At 42.0% G+C, this 21,079-nt stretch overlaps 1 protein-coding gene across 1 annotated transcript; it reads left to right on the forward strand.

The window, feature by feature from the left end:
• The first annotated feature begins 1,622 nt into the window (after positions 1-1,622).
• Positions 1,623-19,491, forward strand: DGAT2L6 (diacylglycerol O-acyltransferase 2 like 6). The gene is given in 8 exon segments (XM_017670833.2): positions 1,623-1,707; positions 10,795-10,868; positions 10,870-10,919; positions 11,391-11,448; positions 11,690-11,894; positions 13,296-13,470; positions 18,682-18,893; positions 19,334-19,491. Coding segments are annotated over 8 exon segments (1,017 nt in total).
• Positions 19,492-21,079: the final 1,588 nt, after the last annotated feature.

Genomic DNA, 21,079 nt, shown 5'->3' on the forward strand with positions numbered 1-21,079 from the left:
CCAGCTAGCTAGGGTGAGGAGAAGAAAAGGAAGCAGAGAAAGGAGTGACATGTCAGGTGGCCTTTCAAGATACACTGGGGAGTGAGAACCCCACACACACAAAATACCAGAGAAGTTCCCTAATCTCAACTCTGAAGAGCCATATTAGTCAGTCGATTCAGGGAGGCCCAACCCAGAGTAGGAACAGGGAGAGTTTTGCTAATCTCCCTGGAAAAGGCTAAGGAATAAATATTTCCTTGCACTTGCATGACCCTTGATATTTTGTATTTCCTTTTCCTAGCAACACTTTTGATTACATTCAAAAGATTTTCTTGAGCACCTTCTTTATTCAAGACCTTATACTGAGAAATACTGGCCTTTTCCTTTAAGACACTTTTGACAAATTCAAGTGTATAGACATTTTTGTGATTTTTAAATATATATTGTCTGTCTCCTCCACTAGACTGTAAGTTCAACGAGGGAAAGAATCCTGTCCATCTTCTTCACTGTTGAATCCTCAGCACCTACAACAGTGCCTGGCAAACAGTAATCACTCAGTAGAGTGTTACAGAAAAAAATGAATCCGGAGGATTGGGACCTGGAAACAATCTTTAATTTTGCAGAAGCTGATGTGCAGAAGCAAACCTCTTAGCCTGAAATGTAGGACATGTTCAATGGACATTAATTGAACTAAACAAATAGTAATAATGGGAAACATTAACATAGTGCCTAATGTGTGCCAGGCCCTGTGCTAAACACTTTATATTCATTCACTTGTTTAATCCTCAGAACAACCCTATGAAGTAGGCACCATTGTTATCCCAGTTTTACAGATGGTGAAACCAGACATGACACTCACCAACTTGCAAGCAGCAGAGCTGAGATTTGAACCCCAGCCATGCAGTGCAAAGGCTGTCCCTGACCGCCGCCACACTGCCTTCCAACAGTGAATTCTCAAACATATCTAGAGAGATGGAGCAACATTCAAAGATGTTGTGCAAGAACATGGTGGAGCTAAGACTGGAACCCAGGTCTGCTTTCTGTGCAATGCTTCTCCCACTCTGCTATATGGTATCTGGCTGCTGATATGGGGCCTGTGGAAATATGGGCATGAGGAGGTATCTGAGACATCTGGACACTTGTGCAGAAGAAGGCCCTAGTTGACAAGGTGGCTGTCAGCAGAGGACAGGAGGAGCCCAAGAGCAGCCACTTGGGCAGAAACAAGCAGGTCTCCTTTCTTAGGCAGGGAAAGGTAGCAGGTTGCTTTTCAGAGGTTCTATTTGAGGTTAAAGGGGTTCTCTTTTCCTGCACTAATTTATCAGAGAACCCCATCCCCACCACACACACACACAGCTAGAGTTCCCCCTGCCCAGGGCCACTTCTGCCTCATTGCAATTGAGCACACATGGAGAAGAGACACATATTAGGGCAATTAGGTAGTGTGATCTAAAACCTGAAGTGTGTCTAGGCATTCGGGACAGGCCAGAGAACAGGGAAGACTGGAGGAAAGGTTAGGTCAAGCTTAAAACCTCCAGCAGCTAAAGGGACTCAGTGAGGAGAGCAGAGCACCTGTAATCAGCTCAGCTTTAGAGGTGCTGGCCTTCTCTTCAGGCTTCTTGCCATGACAGAACAGCACTACGGCCATGGCTTTTTTCTCCCAGCTGGATCTTCAGGAGGGCCTCCAAACTCTCTCTGTTTTGCAATGAATCCCACCCTACATATTTTTAGGTGAGTGAAGTTCAGGTCCTGGAGAGCACATGGGAACAGGCCAAGAAAGAGGCCAGGAGTCCCCAGATGAGGAAGGCTCTAAAGAGGTCATTTGGTTGGTCCCCTCCCTCTGGGAAAGACTGTACTTCCCCCTACTGAGAGATGGCTGCTGCAGAGCTGACTAGATTTCTCTCCTCCTCACTGAGGGGCATGAAGGCCAGGAGTGGTGCTGCGGTTGTTCTGGCTTAAAGGTTCCCCCAGCCTTCTCAGAACTGCCCCTCTGAACTAGCTGAAAAGAAGCATATTCAGGGAGGGGAGCAAAGATGGTGGTGGCTCGTAGAGTTGGTGTTACTAGGTAGGCATAAGGTGATTTTCCAGTACAAGACTACAGTGAGAGAATTCTGTCAAATCTGAGGCCTGCTTCAGTGACTCATTAGACACAATTTAGAGAGAGAGCCTGTTGTTCAGTGCACTTGGCACATGGCAGTTACCACTGCTGGGCAAAGGAGCTGAGAACTCCAAGCTTTTCCCAGGCAGAACCCAGGGCTTTGTAGGCAGCCAATTATAGGGACAAGTTTGACAAATGGCCTGGAAGAAAGGTTATCCTGAAGGATGGGACAGGTAGGAGGCAGCCAATTCCAATCCATGGGAGGCTATATGACCCTTTAGAGCAGAGATTCTTAACCAGAGGCCTATGGACCTAGAATCTGGGTGATGGGGGCAGGGGGGACAACTTTGAATCTGATTGGAAAAAATTACCTCTTATTCTCATTAACCCCAGATCAGAATGAAGAATGCAGGCAACAAACCACAGAAGTGTTAGCAGCATTTGCCAGCTGTGGCAAGCATCTAGAAATGTCATTTGTGCCTGTAACTACTTCAAAATTCCAACAGTTATTGGAACTACCATTCAGTCTGGTTATTTAATGCCTAAATCAAGATGCTCATGTTACTTTATCATATTTTTACAATGTTTGATGATTGTGTTTGAATATGATGAGTTTCCTTTGAAAGTCTGCGTATTTTATTTTGTGAGTTTAAAAATATTATTCATAAAAAGGGTCCACAGGCTTTACTAGACTGCCAAAGGGGTCAATGGCCTCCAAATTATGAAGAATTATTGAGTCTTATTGAAATCAAATCATGCCAAGCTCTTATTCCATCAATGGCTTGCTTCTCAGTGTATTGAGAGAAGGAAGCAATTTTTCTGTAAACTTGTTTCCAAGCCTTCCATACCTTCTTTCTGCTTTCCTTTGTATTTATCTTAACTTCCTCAAAAAAGACCCCTTTGACAAACTCCAGCCCTTAGCTGGGAAAGTGAGGGACATAGGAATGTCCTAAGAGATGTGGCATCATGATGGCAGCCACCATTTCAAGTCCGGATCCTAGAAAGAGAGGGCAAAGGTGGGACAGAGAGAGCAAGAAAAATAGGTAACCAAGGAAGAACTGTGAGAGCTGGTACTTTTAGGTATGGTTTGTCCTATCCCAGAAAGCCTTTATATGGTATTTGAAACCAAGTGCCCAGAATGTTCTGGCTCTTCTGGAGAGCTCTCCTCAATAAAATGTTCTCATTTTCTCAGAAAATGATTTTTTATTGAATATTTCTTTATCTTTTCCTTTTCCCCTCTCAAAGAACACAGTCTCTGGGGAGGAATAGGGTAGACGGTATATCTAACACTGAATATGTAAGGGTCTAAGAAGGTGAGGGACAGTATCTTAGTAACGTTCCCCCAATCTCACCAGCTTCCAGTCATTGTGGAAGATCTGGAGAAGTGGAGGGGAGCTGTTAGAGACAAGTGTTGGCGCCTGTGTGTCTTAAGTGAAAACACTAATATTAAATGTGAATGTTTTCTTTCACCTGCATTTTTTTAAGTTTTTAAAAACTGTGGTAGAATACATATAACATAAATTCTGCCATTTTAAACATGTTTAAGTGTACAGTTCAGCGGCATTATGTAACTCACAGTGTTATGCAACCGTATCCACCATTCACATCCACACTCAGAACTCTTTTATTTTGTAAAACTGAAACTCTGTGCCCATTAAACAATCACTCCCCATTTCCCCTCCCTCAGCCCCCCGGCAACTGCTCTTCTATTTTCTGTCTCTGTTAATTGGTCTCCTCTGGGCACTTTATGTAAGTGGAATCATATACATTTATCCTTGTGTGACTGGCTTATTTCACTTAACATAATGTCTTCAAGGTTCATCCATGTTTTATCATGGTCAGGGTTTCCTTCCTTTTCAAGGATGAATAACACTTCACTGTACACATATATCACACCCGGTTTATCCTTCATCTGTTAATAGACACTTGGGTCATTTCTACCTCTTGGCTATTGTGAATAATGTTGCCACAAACATGGGTGTTCAAATCTCTTTGAGACTTTCCTTTCAATTCTTTTGGATATAAACTCAGAAGCAGAATTGCTGGATCATATGGTAATTGCATTTTTAAATGTCTTGAGGAATGCCATGCTGTTCATCACAGCATCTGTACCATTTTACATTCCCACTTGTAGTGCACAAGGGTTCCAATGTCTCTCCATCCTCACCAACACTTCTTTATATTGTGGGGTTTTTTTAGTAGTTGCCATCCTAATGGATGTTAGGTGCTATCTCATTGCAGTTTTGGTTTGCATTTCCCTAATGATTACTGGTGTTGAGCTTCTTTTCATACATTTCTTGGCGTTTGTCTTAACCTTTTTTAGATTGATTATCTTTATAATTCCATTTGTCTTCCTCTACTAGTTTAGGTGCTATACATCCTGCTTGTATTCTTTCAGTGATTAATGCTAGAAATTACAACAGGAATCCTGGACCTTGGGGGTTACTAAAGTAGCCCCAGCATCTAACCATGTGTGATGCCCACAGACATCAAATCTGTTCAACAGTTATAGAGCAAATACTAATTCTAAGACCTGGGCTGTCCTTGCTGAGACTACAATGAGTCAAGTACAGGCTCCTTACTATGTAATAACAAACACAAACCAATCAGTCATTCCACCATTGTACATTTTTATGTCAGTGCTGGACACATACAAGTCACTACAGTGTAAGACAGATTGTGGTAACTGAAAGAAAGAAACACAACAAAGTGATATTAAAGTTTAAGAGAAAAAAATATTAAACCTATTTTAGGAGATCAGGGAAGGTAGAGAAGGGAAATGGTGTGGCATGCTTCTAGAGTTTGTCAAACGGATAATAATTAGCTATGTGAATTTGGACAAGTACTATATAACTCCTCTGTGCCTCAGTATTCCCATCCTTTCAGCCTGGTCCACAGTAAATACACCAGTGTCCTTCCTTCCCCCATTCCTTCCTTCCCCTCCTACCTCCTTTACTTTTTTCTTCTCCTCCTCCTCCCTAATTTCTTTCTTCCTTCTCTTTCTCATCCTCTTTCCTTCATTCCTTCTGTCTTTCTCAAAGATTTGTATTGCCGTCTACCTCAGTTGTTGTGATATCCTCTTTCCTAGCCCTTTACCTTTTATTCTCCACACTCTCCAATCTGTTGTACTGCCTGCTCCCAGAAGAGCCTTGCAGAAGCATCCATGATTACAGCCCTCTCCTGCTCAAAAATAGTCAGTGGTTCCCCACTGCCTGCTTAATGAAGTATAAATGTGTTAGCCTGGGCATTCAAGTCCCCCTCCACTCTCTGGTGGTAAGCCTTTACCAGCTCATCTCCCTACTCTTTCCCCTACACAAAAGTTGTATTCCAGGCAACCTATTCACAGAACAAATGTGAAGGCTGTTGGTCTCCCATTCCTTCACCTCTGCTCCAACTACTCCCTCCAGTGGAAAGATGCCCCAATTGCTGTTACTGGATGATCCATGAACAGCCCCTCCTCTGAGATATTGCTCAAGTCATAACTTCTATGCAACATTTCCGGACAACCAAAACTACATCCCGTCTGAAAGTCCGGAGCACTTTGTAAAAATAGGTTGGGGAGCAGCCCTTATATCCTTTGTCCCCTCTACCCAGTAAGCCCCATGAGAACAGGGGCCATGTCTTGTCATTATTACATGCAAGACCAGGCTCAACACGAAATGGGCAATTTTTTCAGATTTCTTCTTCCTCACTATCTCATTCTTTTTTCTCTCACTTGAATATCCTTCTTTTTGGCCTGCCTTCTTTCTCTGGTTTCTGATACTACAAAAATAAATTTAGTCTCACAAGTCCAGTAGATCACGTCTGCCACTTATTTACTATGTGACCTCATTCAAGTAAGTCATTTGCCCTCCACCATTTTAGAAACAGAGCATAGTGCCTGCCTCTCAAGACCATTCTGAAGATCAAAGAGGTGAGAAAATCCTCAGTATGTGTCATTTTGTCTCTTTTTGTTACAGAAATTGACATTACCCAGACCCCAACTCCCCCACCCTATAACATACTACCAACCTCAGCATTTAATCAACAGAGGAGTGACAACCACTTCTGAGACAGGCACCCTAGACTCTGATTTCACTGTACCTTCAGGAATAATAAAGGGAAACGAGGTCCCAGAAAATTATGTGAATAGAGACTTTGATACATTCCCAGCATGCCCGCAAACTCTTTCAAGGCATCACACACTACTCCCTTTCCTTCACCCCCCTACATCCAAGCAAACCCTGAAAGTTCTACCTGCATCATATCTTTCAAATTGGTGTGAGAAATAGAAGCCTGTTTCACATTCCCATTGACTCTCATCTAAATCACTGAAACTCTTAGATGATCTTCCTGCCCACAGTTTCTCCTGGTCCCACAATTATCTCAAATTATCTTCCTGATATACAGATATGATCATGCTACTCCTCAGCTTAATAACCTTCACAGGCTTCTCATTCCCTTCAGCATCAGTCCTAACCTCCCTGCCTCCTCTCCTGTACCATGTTTTCCCAGGCTCCCTGTACTTTTGCAGGTTATGGCATTACTCATGGGCCTTGGACTGCTGCATCACCAGGCTTTTGTTCAAACTCTTCCTTGTGCATGGAAGGCTCTTCCTCCATTAATCTATCTGCCAAAGTCCTACGCTTCCTCCAAAATTCAACTTAAATCTTACTTTCTACAAGAAGCCTTTCTAGTTTCCCAGTAGGAAGTAATGGTCTTCTCCTGGCTTCCCAAAGAATGACATATGAACCCACTATATAGTCCTTACCCTCTGGGATGTGTCATTATTTGTGGTATCAGTCTTCCCCACTAGAATATGAGTGCAACCTTCCAAGACTGACTGAGGAAAAAACAGAAAATATAAACAGACCAATTACCAGTAACAAAATTGAATTGGTAATCAAGCATCTCCCAAAGAACAAAAGCCAGTACCAGATGGCTTCACAGCTGAATTCTACCAAACATTTAAACAAGAGCTAATACCCATCCTTCTTAAACTATTCCAAAAGGTAGAAGAGGAAGAAATACTTCCAAACTCATTCTATGAGACCAGCATCACTCTAATCCCAAAACTGGACAAAGACACTACAAAAAAAGAGAATTATAGGCCAATATCCCTGAAGAATGTAGACACAAAAATACTCAACAAAATGTTAGTAACCAAATTCAAAAATACATCAAAAGGATCATCCCTCACTACTAAGTGGGATTTATTCCAGGAATGCATGGATGGTACAATATTCATAAATCAATCAATATGATACACCACATTAACAAAAGGAAGGATAAAATCCATATGATCATCTCAATAGATGCTGAAACAGCATTTGACAAAATTCAACATCTGTTCTTGATAAAAAAAATCCCAGCAGAATGGGTATAGAGAGAATATACCCCAATACAATAAAGGCCATATATGACAAACCCACAGGTAATATCATATTTAGTGCTGGAAAGCTAAAAGCTTTTCCTCTAAGATCAGGAACAACACAAGGATGCCCACTCTCACCACTTTTATTCAGCATGGTGTTGGAAGTCATAGCCACAGAATTTGGACAAGGTAAAGAGATAAAAGGCATCCAAATTGGTAAGGATGAAGTAACACTGTCACCATTTGCAAATGATATGATAATCTACATAGAAAACCCTAAAGACTCCACCAAAAAACTATTAGAGCTAATAATTGGATCCAGAAAAGCTGCAGGGTACAAAATTAATGCACAGGAATCTTCTGCAGTCCTATATACTAATGACTAATTAGCAGAAAGAGAAATCAAGAAAATAATTCCATTTATAATTGCATCAAAAGTTTATTTATACCTAAGAATAAACCTAACCAAAGAGGTGAAATACTTGTACTTTGAAAACTGTAAGACACTAATGAGAGAAATTAAAGAAGACGTAAATAAATGAAAATCTGTCCCATGCTCATGGGTAGGAAGAATTATTATTGTCAAAATGGCCATCCTGCCCGAAGCAAGTCACAGATTCAATGCAATCCCCATCAAAACACAAATATCATTTTTCAATGAACTATAGAAAATAATCCTAAAATTCATATGGAACCACAAAAGACCCCTAATACAGCCAAAGTGATCTTGAGAAAGAAGAACAAAGCTAGGGGTATTACACTCCCTGACTTGAAGCTGTACTAAAAAGCTACAGTAACCAAAAGAGTATGGTACTGGCACAAGAACAACCTCACAGATGAATGGAAAAGAATACAGAGCTTGGATATATATCCATGCATATATGGTCAAGACAAGAAATAACAAGTGTTGGTGAGAATGCAGTGAAAAGAGAACCCTCCCACACTATTGGTGGGAATGCAAATTGGCACAGCCACTATGGAAAGCAATATGGAGGTTCCTCCAAAAAATAGAAATACCATTTGACCCAGTAATTCCACTTCTAGGATTTTATCTGAAGAAAACAAAATCTCTGATCCAAAAACACACATGTACCTCTTTATTTATCATTGCATTATTTACAATAGCCAAGATATGGAAGCAACCAATGTGTCCATCAATAGATGAATGTATATATACAGAATGGAATATTATTCAGCCATAAAAAGAAAATAAATCCTGCCATTTACAACAGCATGGATGGATCTAGAGGGTATTATGCTCAGTGAAATAAGTCAGGCAGAGAAAGACCAATACCATGTGATTTCACTTATTTGTGGACTATAAATATAAAGCAAAACAAGGTAAACAAAACAGCAGTAGACTCACAGACACTGAGAAGGGACTGGTGGTTACCATGGTTGAGGTGTGAGGGTGGGGAGGGGGGGAGAAAGGGGTACAAAAATTCTGAATCATACTGTAGGTTAGTCACAGGGATAGTACTACAGCATGGAGAACATAGCCAACGATTCTGTAACATCTTCCTATGTTAATAGATAGTAGTTGTACTAGAGGGGGTGAAGATTTAATGATATGGGTAATTGTTGATCCACTGTGTTGTATACTTGAAACTAAAATAAGAGTATATCAATAAAAAAATCCATTTTGCCATTTAAAAAAATATGGCACAATATTTGTATGTGTAGGTTATCTCTCAATAGAAGAATTACAGGTTGTTTTGATCTTACTCTATTGCAAGAAACTCTTTGAAATTTAGTGAGTGAAATTTAGCTCAATCATTCTGGTTATTTCTGCTTTCATTGTCTCTTACTAGACTGTTTTACAACTCTGTAAAGAAGTAGGTTAACATGTAGAAGACTGATAGTAATGCAAATGTTTCCTGTCCATAGCTATGTAAATGATTCCTATTAATGCAAAGCAAATAAATTTTGTCTGGTAGATTACATAAATCTCTAAATCAAATCCATTTGAATTGGCTATAACATCTTACTGGTTCCGTCATTAATCAATGAATTAAATAAAATCTTTGATATGTATTCAAAAAAAAGTGGTACAAACCTCCAGTTATAAAATAAGTAAGTCACAGGGACGAAAAGTATATCATAGGGAATATAGTCAATAATATTATAATAGCTTTGTATGGTGACAAATGGTGACCACACTTTTTGTGGTGAGCATTTTGTAATGGATATAATTGTCAAATCACTATGTTGTACACATGAAAGTAATATAATATGGTTTGTCAACTATATTTCAATTTAAAATAAAAATAATAAATAAAAGAAATTATACACTTAGACTACTTTTAATTAATAAAGATTCTTATTTAACTTTGAGTTATCTTCTGAAGCTTCCCCAGCAAATTTACTCTCATATTTTATGATGGTCAGAGACAGCAGGACTTTTATCCATGGCAGGCTCCTGATAAAATTTTTCCCACCACTACTTCCTATTAGCATGCTTTCAACACCATCTCAGTCAGCTTTTGTAAGGGGAATTCAGCCTATCACTAAGATTTCTTCTATTCTATTGCCTGACTTCTTAAAGAAATGCCCATTCTGTCTTTTTCCTGTTATTTTCACCTATGTCTAAAATGCAGAAGACAAACCAGTGTGTAGGTAACTCAAGTTTTTTCCTTTCCTCTGAAATTTCTATGTACCATGATGTGGTTACCTGGTCAAAGAAGTCATTCCTTTAGCCAGGTCGTTTTTTATTCACAGTCTGTGTACTTAGCTTCTTTCTCATGAATGCAGATTTTAAGATGGAATTCAATTCCACTGCTCTAAGATGTATCATATTTCCATTTCAAAGCTTGCTATGGCCTTTTGCTAACAGAGATAACTTTTTTCCCTTCCAAAATTTTGAGATATTTTGAATAGGACAAAATTGGACATAGTAAAGCAGTTTCTTATATGTGTTTTTCTCTCAGCATCAAACAGCCTGTACATGCAGGAGCTCCTCTCCACTGGAATGTACTGACTTAGCAGTTCCATAAAGGAATGAGTGTCAAGCTTTTAGAAAGGACTTACTGAGATCCCAGAATGGCGCTATGAGCCTCTAGCCCAAGGTGCTTTTCTTTCTACGAGCCAAGTAGTGCTGTCATTTGACACCAGCTGAAGACCTGCTCACAGAATGTCATAGTGCTGCTCTTTCCTCACTTAAGATATCAGCCATCAAGGGGACCCAGATCCAGAGATTCAGAGGTCAGCCTGGACCACAGCAGAGATAGGTTGTGGGTGAGAGGAGATGAAGGAAAGGGTCTCACACCAGGCTCAACCTGCTCCTTCAGTGTAGAGTAGAGATCAGGTTTGTGAGAGGTGTATTAACTTGAAGAGAGTTGAAGAGCATGAACCCTTTGTGTCCCCTCAGGAGTTATTTCTATTATTCTTATACCCTACTTTCTGGTGTTCACTAAATTTTGGACCTTATCCATGCTTGCTTTAAGCCTGGCTTGCCTATGATTGGAGCACCCACATTCAAGGTAAGAGACAGAGGAAGAGTGGTGGTCCCTATCTGTGCCAAGCACAGAACAATAGGGAAAGGGAGGTATAGGGAGAAGCAGAGGGAGAAGGGGTCGGGAGAGGAAAGAAGAAGAAAGAGAAAAGAAAAGGGGGGAGGTGGAGACAGGTAAAGAGAGGGGGAAGCAAAGGGAAGTAGAGGGAAGAAGAGGGAGAGGAGAGCAAAGCTCAGCAGGGAACAGAGGTCTCTGACAGCCTGCCTTGTAAGAATGAACAGGCTGAGGTTTCTGGGCAGATGCCTCTGGCCTCAGAAAAGCTTCCCTATTAGAGAAGCAAGGGCTTCCTATGTCTCCTTGGGGAGCTAGATTCAAGGATACTACCTACACCTCTATGCTGTAGAAATACGGAAGTGTGAGCAGGAGTCCCTTCTGTGACCTGAGGACTAGGAAGAACCCTCCATCTCTGGTAGAAGTTAAGAAATTGGCAATGTCTCACCTCTCTTCCCATCCCTTGGGTCTGAAACTGGGCCCTCTGGAAGGATTTCCAAAATTACTTCCCAATAAAGGTGACTACCCTCCCCCTAGATGCCCTTGGCCCCTGCTGCCCAGACTCCCTCCTCTCTCAGCTTCATGTTTTTAAAGGCTTTGGTGGCCAGCACTGGTCAAGGTTCAGAGGCATAATGCAGAGTGGGGGCCCAAGGTGGATGGGCATGTAGGGAGATGGATGGATCGTAAGCTTTCCCCACAGTGGCAAACCCAGGTCAACTTCTCAGAGCATCATAACATTTGGCAATCTCCCTCTAACAGCTGGTGGAGACTCATAACCTCTCTCCCAAACACAACCATATCATTGCCAACCACCCCCATGGCATTTTCTCTTATGGTGTCTTCATCAACATTGCCACTGAGGCCACTGCCTTTGCTCGGATTTTCCCAGCCATTACTCCTTCTTTAGGGATCTTGGAAGGGATCTTCTGGATCCCAATTATGTGAGAATATGTGATGTCAATGGGTGAGTATAAGAAATCATTCCATTCTGACCTACCTCAATACTCCAACCCCAGTAAGCCCTGACAGTCTGTCTAAGTCTCACTCCCTACAAGAAATGGACTTAGTAGAAAATGAGTCCAGACACTTTACACCATTAACAGTAGCATGTGACCAGGCATCAGGTTCCATCCAAGAGCTGGGAGGCAAGTTTTGGTTAGGCAGTAGGGTAAATTACAGGCATTCATAACAGTTGCTAGGAATCCTTCCAGAGGTGGAATTAGGAGGCTGAAGTTCAGGATCAAAGACAAAGTAGAAAGTAGAAAACAAAACCAAATATCAAGCCCAAAAGTTGGGAAAATCAAGCATGAATGGGGCCTTCATGAACATTGAATGTACAGGTGAACATTGCCAGACTCTTTCTGGGATGTCAGTTGGCTTCTTTTGCTCAAGTTGTTTATATAGCAGCTCTTATCCCAGGGCATCTTAAAGACATTTTAAAGTCTTTCATACTAGCTGGTGCCCTCCTGGCCCATGGACTTCATCTCCTGGGAACCCCTTCACACTTGCATGATATATCAAGGGGTAAAGAATTGGCGTCCATCAGAATCCAGGAAAACGTCCCCATACAAGGCTTTAAGTCAGGATACTGTGATAAATATCCTTCTATTTGGATGAATATCTATCTTTCTGGGCACCAACGAAAGCCAAACCTTAAGAAGTAAGATGCATTTCTCTGGGGTGGGGGACAGATGGGACACCTAGAGTCCCAGAGGATGATTCTGCTACCTTCTGAGGTTGACATTAACCTGTAGCAGCAGTTTCTCTCAATGACTGAGACCTGGAGGCAATTTCTGCCATCTCAGGAGAGAATAGAAGATAAGCACAGGGCAAAGATGCGACGCAGACATGAGCAAAGGCTGTGACTGTTGTTGAGCAACAGGGTGTCATCCGTATTCCATGGTTCACCTACCTTTCAACTTGGCTTGAGTGGGCTCCTGGGTCTGCCTGCTCTTCAGAAACTCCAGGCAATGGTTCACCTTAGACAGGTTGCTCTTGGGAGGAAGCAGGTTGGTGGTGGCTGGGGAAGAGAACTCTGAAGAGCTTCCAGTGCTGTAAGCATGGGAAAAGCAGAAGACAGCTGTAGTTCTTATGTACAAAGGGAAGGGGTGCACTTAAGTATTACTGAGGAAGTAGGCAAAGGAACTCACTGTAGTCCCAGTTGTAGCAGCACAGGCCCCCAAGGCAAACAGCTGACACTAAGGACCTAAACCTAGGGCTCACTCAGATGTGGAAGTTAAAGACAGAAGAATGGCAACAGTAGTCAAGAAACAGAACTGTCTCGAGCAGGAAGAGCCTGGAAGACTCTCTTACCCCATCCTCAGGCATCAAGTTTGTTCTGCTACTTGACTCTTTGTTTTCACAGGTGTGTGCCCAGTGAATGAGCTGGCCTTGAAGTATTTGTTGACCCAAAAAGGCTCAGGCAGTGCCGTGGTTATTGTGGTAGGTGGAGCTGCCAAAGTCCTCTTGTGCTGGCCAGGAGCCTCTGCTATCTACCTCAAACAGCGGAAAGGTTTTGTGAAGTTGGCACTGAAGACAGGGTGTGCCCCCAAGTTCTGGTGCCCTACTGTCAGGGTGTTATAGGTGCTCTGAGAAACCTGTCCAAAGTGGTGCCCTGCCTTGGAAACCTGTTAGAGGGAGCCTCCTTTCACTCTGACTGCTTCTCTCTACCCTCTCACATTGTGCCTTAAGGATGTTTGGGCCTCCAGAAACATTTTGGTGGGCACTTTTCCTAACTTGAAGTTGCAGAGAGCATAGTACAAGACCTTTACTTTCCTCCCAGTAGCCTGGTAGTCTGGGGCTCTGGGGAAATGGGCTTCACTCTGTATCAATCCATTCACTGAGAGGCCCAGAGAACCTCTACAGGGCAAGGAAGGCACTGGGCTTGATTCTCTGGCCATTGAAAAGATGAATAGTACATGGTCACTTCTCCCAAAGAGCATATAATCTGATTTGAGAAATAGAATGCATTCATTCAGCAGTTATTGTACACTTACTGTGCATCAATCACAGTACTAGGCACTAGGATATAAAAAATAAGACCTGAGGGTGGAGCCAAGATGGCGGCATGAGTAGGACAGTGGGAATCTCCTCCCAAAAACATATATATTTTTGAAAATACAACAAATACAACTAATCCTAAAAGAGAGACCAGAAGACACAGAACAACAGCCAGACCACATCCACACCTGCGAGAGCCCAGCGCCTGGTGAAATGGGTAAGATACAAGCCCCAGCCCGACAGGACCCGAGCGCCCCTCACCCCAGCTCCCGGGGGGAGGAGAGGAGTCGGAGCGGGGAGGGAGAGGGAGCCCAGGACTGCTAAACACCCAGCCCTAGCCATCCACACCAGAGCGCAGACACAGTGCATGCATGGGGTGCTGGAAACTAGGGAAACAGGGCAGCAAGACCTCTGAGCAGGTCCCGAAGCCAATGCCCCTGTGACAAAGAAAAGTGAGTGCTTTTTGAAAGTCTTAAAGGGACAGGGATGCCATAGCTGGACGGAAACAACCCAGGTCACAGTCCAGCAGCTGGAAATTCCACGGAAATCCGGGTGCACTAACCCCCTGGGCAACAGCTCTGAGACCCCTCACAGAGGTAAACAGCCAAACAGCCCCCCATCCATTACCCCTCTGGGGCCCTGCCAAAGCAGAGAAAAAGCCTGAGGCTGGCCACACCCTCAGCAAGGGAGCTTCCTCCATACGGGCAGGACAAGATACAGAGACCCAGTCTAATTGCCCAACACAAGCCACTAGGGGTCGCAGTAGTCCCAGTAAAGAAAGGCCAGGAGCCAAGTGGAAAGCTGATAGACACATCAATAGCACTCAACTGCACCTATCAACATGAAAAGGCAAAAAAATTTGATCCAGACAAGACTAACCCAGACAGCTTCAGCATCTGCTACATCTTCCCCTGAGAAGGAACCTGGGGAAATAGATTTAACCAGTCTTCCTGAAAAAGAATTCAAAACAAAAGTCATAACCATGCTGATGGATTTGCAGAGAAATATGCAAGAACTAAGGAAGGAGAATACAGAAGTAAAACAAGCTCTGGAAGGACTTCAAAACAGAATGGACGAGATGCAAGAGACCATTAATGGACTGGAAAACAGAGAACAAGAACGCAGAGAAGCCAATGCAGAGAGAGATAAAAGAATTTCCAGGAATGAAAGAATTCTAAGAGAGCTGAGTGACCAATCGAAACGGAACAATATACACATTATAGGGGTACCAGAAGAAGAAGAGAGAGAAAAAGGGATAGAAAGTGTCTTTGAAGAAGTAATTGCTGAAAACTTCTCAAAACTAGGGGAGGAAATGGCCTCTCAGACCACAGAGGTACACAGAACACCCATGACAAGGGATCCAAGGAGGGCAACACCAAGACACATAATAATTAAAATGGCAAAGATCAAAGATAAGGACAAAGTATTAAAGGCAGCCAGAGAGAAAAAAAGGGTCACCTACAAAGGAAAACCCATCAGGCTATCATCAGACTTCTAAACAGAAACCCTACAGGCCAGAAGAGAATGGCATGATACACTTAATGCAATAAAACAGAAGGGCCTCAAACCAAGACTACTGTATCTAGCACGACTATCATTTAAATATGATGGTGGGATTAAACAATTCCCAGACAAGCAAAAGTTGAGGGAATTTGCCTCCCACAAACCACCTCTACAGGGCATCTTACAGGGACTGCTCTAGATGGGAGCGCTCCTAAAAAGAGCACAGAACAAAACACCCAACATATGAAGAAGGGAAGAGGAGGAATAAGAAGGGAGAGAAATAAAGAATCATCGGACCATGTTTATAATAGCTCAATAAGCGAGTTAAGTTAGACAGTAAGATAGTAAACAAGCTAGCCCTGAACCTTTGGTAACCACAAACTTAAAGCCTGCAATGGCAATAAGTACATACCTTTCAATAATCACACTAAATGTAAATGGACTGAATGCACCAATCAAAAGACACAGAGTAATAGAATGGATAAAAAAGCAAGATCCATCCATATGCTGCTTATAAGAGATTCACCTCAAACCCAAAGACATGCACAAACTTAAAGTCAAGGGATGGAAAAAGATATTTCATGCAAACAACAGAAAGAAAAAAACAGGTGTTGCAATACTAGTATCAGACAAAACAGACTTCAAAATAAAGAAAGTAACAAAAGATAAAGAAGGACATTACATAATGATAAAGGGCTCAGTCCAACAAGAGGATACAACCATTATAAATATATATGCACCCAATACAGGAGCACCAACATATGTGAGACAAATACTAACAGAACTAAAGGAGGAAATAGAGTGCAGTGCATGCATTCTGGGAGACTTCAACACACCACTCACTCCAAAAGACAGATCCACCAGACAGAAAATAAGTAAGGACACAGAGGCACTGAACAACACACTAGAACAGATGGACCTAATAGACATCTACAGAACTCTACATCCAAAAGCAACAGGATACACATTCTTCTCAAGTGCACATGGAACATTCTCCAGAATAGACCACATACTAGGCCACAAAAAGACCCTCAGTAAATTCCAAAAGATTGAAATCCTACCAAACAACTTTTCAGACCACAAAGGCATAAAACTAGAAATAAACTGTACAAAGAAAGCAAAAAGGCTCACAAACACATGGAGGCTTAACAACACGCTCCTAAATAATCAATGGATCAATGACCAAATCAAAATGGAGATCCAGCAATATATGGAAACAAACGACAACAACAACACAAAGCCCCAACTACTGTGGGATACAGCAAAAGCAGTCTTAAGAGGAAAGTATATAGCAATCCAGGCATATTTAAAGAAGGAAGAACAATCCCAAATGAATGGTCTAATGTCACAATTATTGAAATTGGAAAAAGAAGAACAAATGAGGCCTAAGGTCAGCAGAAGGAGGGACATAATAAAGATCAGAGAAGAAATAAATAAAATTGAGAAGAATAAAACAATAGCAAAAATCAATGAAACCAAGAGCTAGTTCTTCGAGAAAATAAACAAAATAGATAAGCCTCTAGCCAGACTTATTAAGAGGAAAAGAGAGTCAACACAAATCAACAGAATAAGAAATGAGAAAGGAAAAATCACGATGGACCCCACAGAAATACAAAGAATTATTAGAGAGTACTATGAAAACCTATATGCTAACAAGCTGGGAAACCTAGGAGAAATGGACAACTTCCTAGAAAAATACAACCTTCCAAGACTGACCCAGAAAGAAACAGAAAATCTAAACAGACCAATTACCAGCAACGAAATTAAAGCAGTAATTAAAAAACTACCAAAGAACAAAACCCTGGGCCAGATGGATTTACCTCGGAATTTTATCAGACATACAGGGAAGACATAATACCCATTCTCGTTAAAGTTTTCCAAAAAATAGAAGAGGAGGGCATACTCCCAAACTCATTCTATGAAGCCAACATCACCCTAATACCAAAACAAGGCAAAGACCCCACCAAAAAAGAAAACTACAGACCAATATCCTCTACCTGAAACCTATTCATTCAAATAACTGCTTGGCTCATTCCTTTACCTCCTCCAGGTCTTTGCTCAATTGTCTCCTCTCAGTAAAGTCTGTCCTGGCTATTCTGCTCAATTTTTTTCCCATGGTACTTATCATCTTCTTATACACTATCAATCTTATTTATATATCTATTTTTTTGTTTGTTCGTTATTATTGTTGTCTGTCTTCACTCAAAAGATAACTCTGTGAGGACAGAGATTTTTTTTTTATTCATTGTGTTCACTGATGTATCCACATGGCTTAAAACAGTCTGGCACACAGAAAGAAGTAAGTATTTATTGAATTAATAACATGCTATAGTGGAGATATACAGAGTGCTATGAGAATACCAACTGATAGAAAAACTTTTACCCAAAGTAGAAGTTTCATAAGTGGGTGATCTGAATTTCGAGTTGAAATATTAGTAGGAGTTTCAAATCAGACCAAAAGGGAGAAAGAACTCAGGGGACATACAACATATCAGGCACTATCCCAGGCTTAAGGATTCAAATGAGTAACGTAGTTCCCACCTTTGATTGGCTTTCTGTCTACTGGGGGTGTCAGCCAGATAATGAGATGACTGTAATACAAAGTTGGGATACTGTTGGTGTAAGAAAGAGGTGAGCATTAAATGGGGGGAGTAGGAATTGGAGGTGGTCAGAGAAAGTTTCTTCAAGGGGATGATATCAGAGCTGAGTATTGAAAGGCAAAACAGAATTAGCGATGTGAAGACAGAAAGAAGGCATTTCCAGCCAAGGATGCAGACTGTACAAAGACACATAGACAAGAGAAAACTTGGCACATTTAGTATGGCTAAGCAGATTGTGAGGAAGAGGTGGGGAGAGGGGAAGCTAGCCAGGTAAGCAGGGCGAGAACACAAAGGCCATGCTAACCAGTGCGGTACAAATTGAGAAGCTCTGGAGGAGTTTTAAAGAAAGGAATGTTATGTCCAGATATGCAGTTTAGGATGATCACTCTGGATGGTGGGTACAATTAAGGCAGTTAGATCACCTGAGATTAGTTTCTTCCCATCACAGGACAAGGTACAGCAGCTCCCTCCAAAGGGTTCTGTTGGGAGGGTGGGACACAGCAAGAATGAGGCACAAGACTGGAGATGTTTGGGTGCTTTGGGGCTCTTGTCCTATAGTGGGGAGATTGTAGAGGTTTCTCACCTTGGAGAGGATTTCCCTGGGGGAACTTTCTGGGAGAACTGACACTTCATCCCCTCTCTTTGAAGAACATACCTTGTTCCTTCCTATTCCTTTGGAGAGAATGAGGCTTACAATCAAGAGATCTTCCCTGAGGGCACATGGAAAAAGTGCTTCCAAAAAACCTTCCAGGACACATTAAGAAAAATCCTGGGACTAAATTTCTGTACCTTCCATAGCCGGAGCCTCACTCAAGGATCCTGAGGCTCCCTGCCTTTCATTCAGCCCATTACCACTGTTGATGAGCTTTCCAAAATCTCTGGACCACCTTGAGCTTTGCTTCCCCCTCATAGGTGATCCATCAAGTACCAGGGCACCTGGCACACAGCTGGGATTGGCAATGGGAATTCCAGTGATTGTGGTTGAGGGTAGAGTGAGGAGGAAATAAATAGATTAACAGTTGTGGCCATTTACAGTGGGACATGTCAATAGCTGTCATGAGAGCTTCATTATTCACATCCATTCCTCAACTCTCCTGAGCTTGCTGTCAATCTCTTTAGTGTGAGGGAACCCACAAGATTAGGTGTTTGGAGAACATAGGATAGGATGAGGCTAGAATAGAGGGAAAGAACAAAAATAGGGGACCCATATACTGGTTTCAGCATGTGGCTACCACTGAGGGATGGATAACTTGAGTTGGGTGGAGGGTCTATGATGCTTGTCTCTTATTTTTCCCCACAATTGGGTAACCCTTGCCAATCCCAAGGATTAAGAGGTCAAACAAGAAGTCGGTAGACAAGTATCACACACTCTATATCAGTGCCCTGCACAAGTTGTTTGACTAACACTAAATTGAGCATGGCATCCCTGAGACCCAGGAGCTGACAATCATACAATAGGAGCTGGATTCCATTACTTAACTCCCAATGTATTGAGATATACCTATGTGGGCCACATGAAAGGAAGAATTTGGGGAGAGAGGAGGACATCAGGGTTGAGGAAGAAGGCCAACCAAGTCAGAAAGCACTTAATGAATCAGGTTTGGAGAAAGAAACCAGAAGGGCATGGGAAGACTGGACAACAACCCAGTTCAGCAAGAGGGGCTTGTGAGTGCACAGACCTTTTTTAACCCCTGACTCCAGCAAACTTTCTGATCAGAAGAATGAGAAGCCAAGGAACACCATGCCCCTTCCTCTCAATCCTAATTGACATCATCACAATTTAGGTTTAGGCATGAAAGTGTTGAGAACAATGATCATTTGTTTCCTCCTAGGCCCTTTCCTTTACAATCTAGGGACCACAACAAAGTAAGCAAGGGGACCTGAACTGTGCTTTCCTGATCCAAGCAGGTAGGATTTCTACAGTTGTGATAGTTCTACACCGGCAAAAACTTTTGCACACAGTTATGTTGTTTTGTCTATAAAAATAAAGTTCTAGATATATAAAATAGGACAGGACTATTTCTTAATTTCTGTGGTTCACTACTGGTTGACCCTCAAACCTGGTGAGAAAGATGGCCTGTGGAGAGCCATTTTCCTTTCCTTTATCCACCCTTTATACTGCCTCAACAGAAAAGGTGAGGGACTGGGCCCAGAACTGCTGCATGTGTAGGAGATAGGAGCAGAATTGTGTGAATGGGCACAAGTACCCACTGCATAGTCCCTCTCTCCTGCTCCCACATAACCAGTCTGGGTCAGAATGGAGGGGGCCACAAGACCATCACCAGCTGTGAGTTTACTTTATGTCAAGTATACACTGTGTACCAGGGACTATGCCATTATTTTCACAACATTTGTCTCTTGATGCTAATACCAGCCCTGTGAAACTGCTATCATCTCCATTTCACAGTAGCAAAACTCACAGAGGTTAGTAACTTTCCCAAAGCCACAAAACATTAGATACAACTAGCATTCAAACCTAAGTCCTACTAATTCCAACCCAAAGGTCTGTCTAGTACACCAACCACCTCACCTCCCATTCCTTATTTCTTGGAGACCTGTTAATAAGCTGCATTTACCTAAATAAGGTCCCATGGTACTCTACTTAAATTAATTCATAACTGTGAGTAAAAACGACATAGATTCTACTTAGAGTGGTGCACATTAGGCATCAGGGAAAACAATTTATTAATTTTAAAAACTTTTTGTATCAATAGAATAGAATTGAGGAGCCAGGAACAAACCCATACATTTACAGTCAATTGATTTTTGCCAACGGTGTCAAGGCAATTCAGTGGGGGGAAAGAATAGCCTTTTAAATAAAGAATGCAGGACAACATGGACAGAGCTCAAGGACATTATGTTCAGTGAAATAAGCCAGGCAGATAAAGATAAATGCCAAATGATTTCCCTCATCTGTGGAGTATAACAATGAAGCAAAACTGAAGGAACAAAATGGCAGCAGACTCAGAGACTCCAAGAATGAACTAGTGGTTACCAAAGGGGAGGGGTGTGGGAGGGCGGGTGGGGAGGGAGGGAGAAGGGGACT

The sequence above is a fragment of the Manis javanica genome, chromosome X (genome assembly GCF_040802235.1).
Source record: "Manis javanica isolate MJ-LG chromosome X, MJ_LKY, whole genome shotgun sequence".
Taxonomy (NCBI): Eukaryota; Metazoa; Chordata; class Mammalia; order Pholidota; family Manidae; genus Manis; species Manis javanica.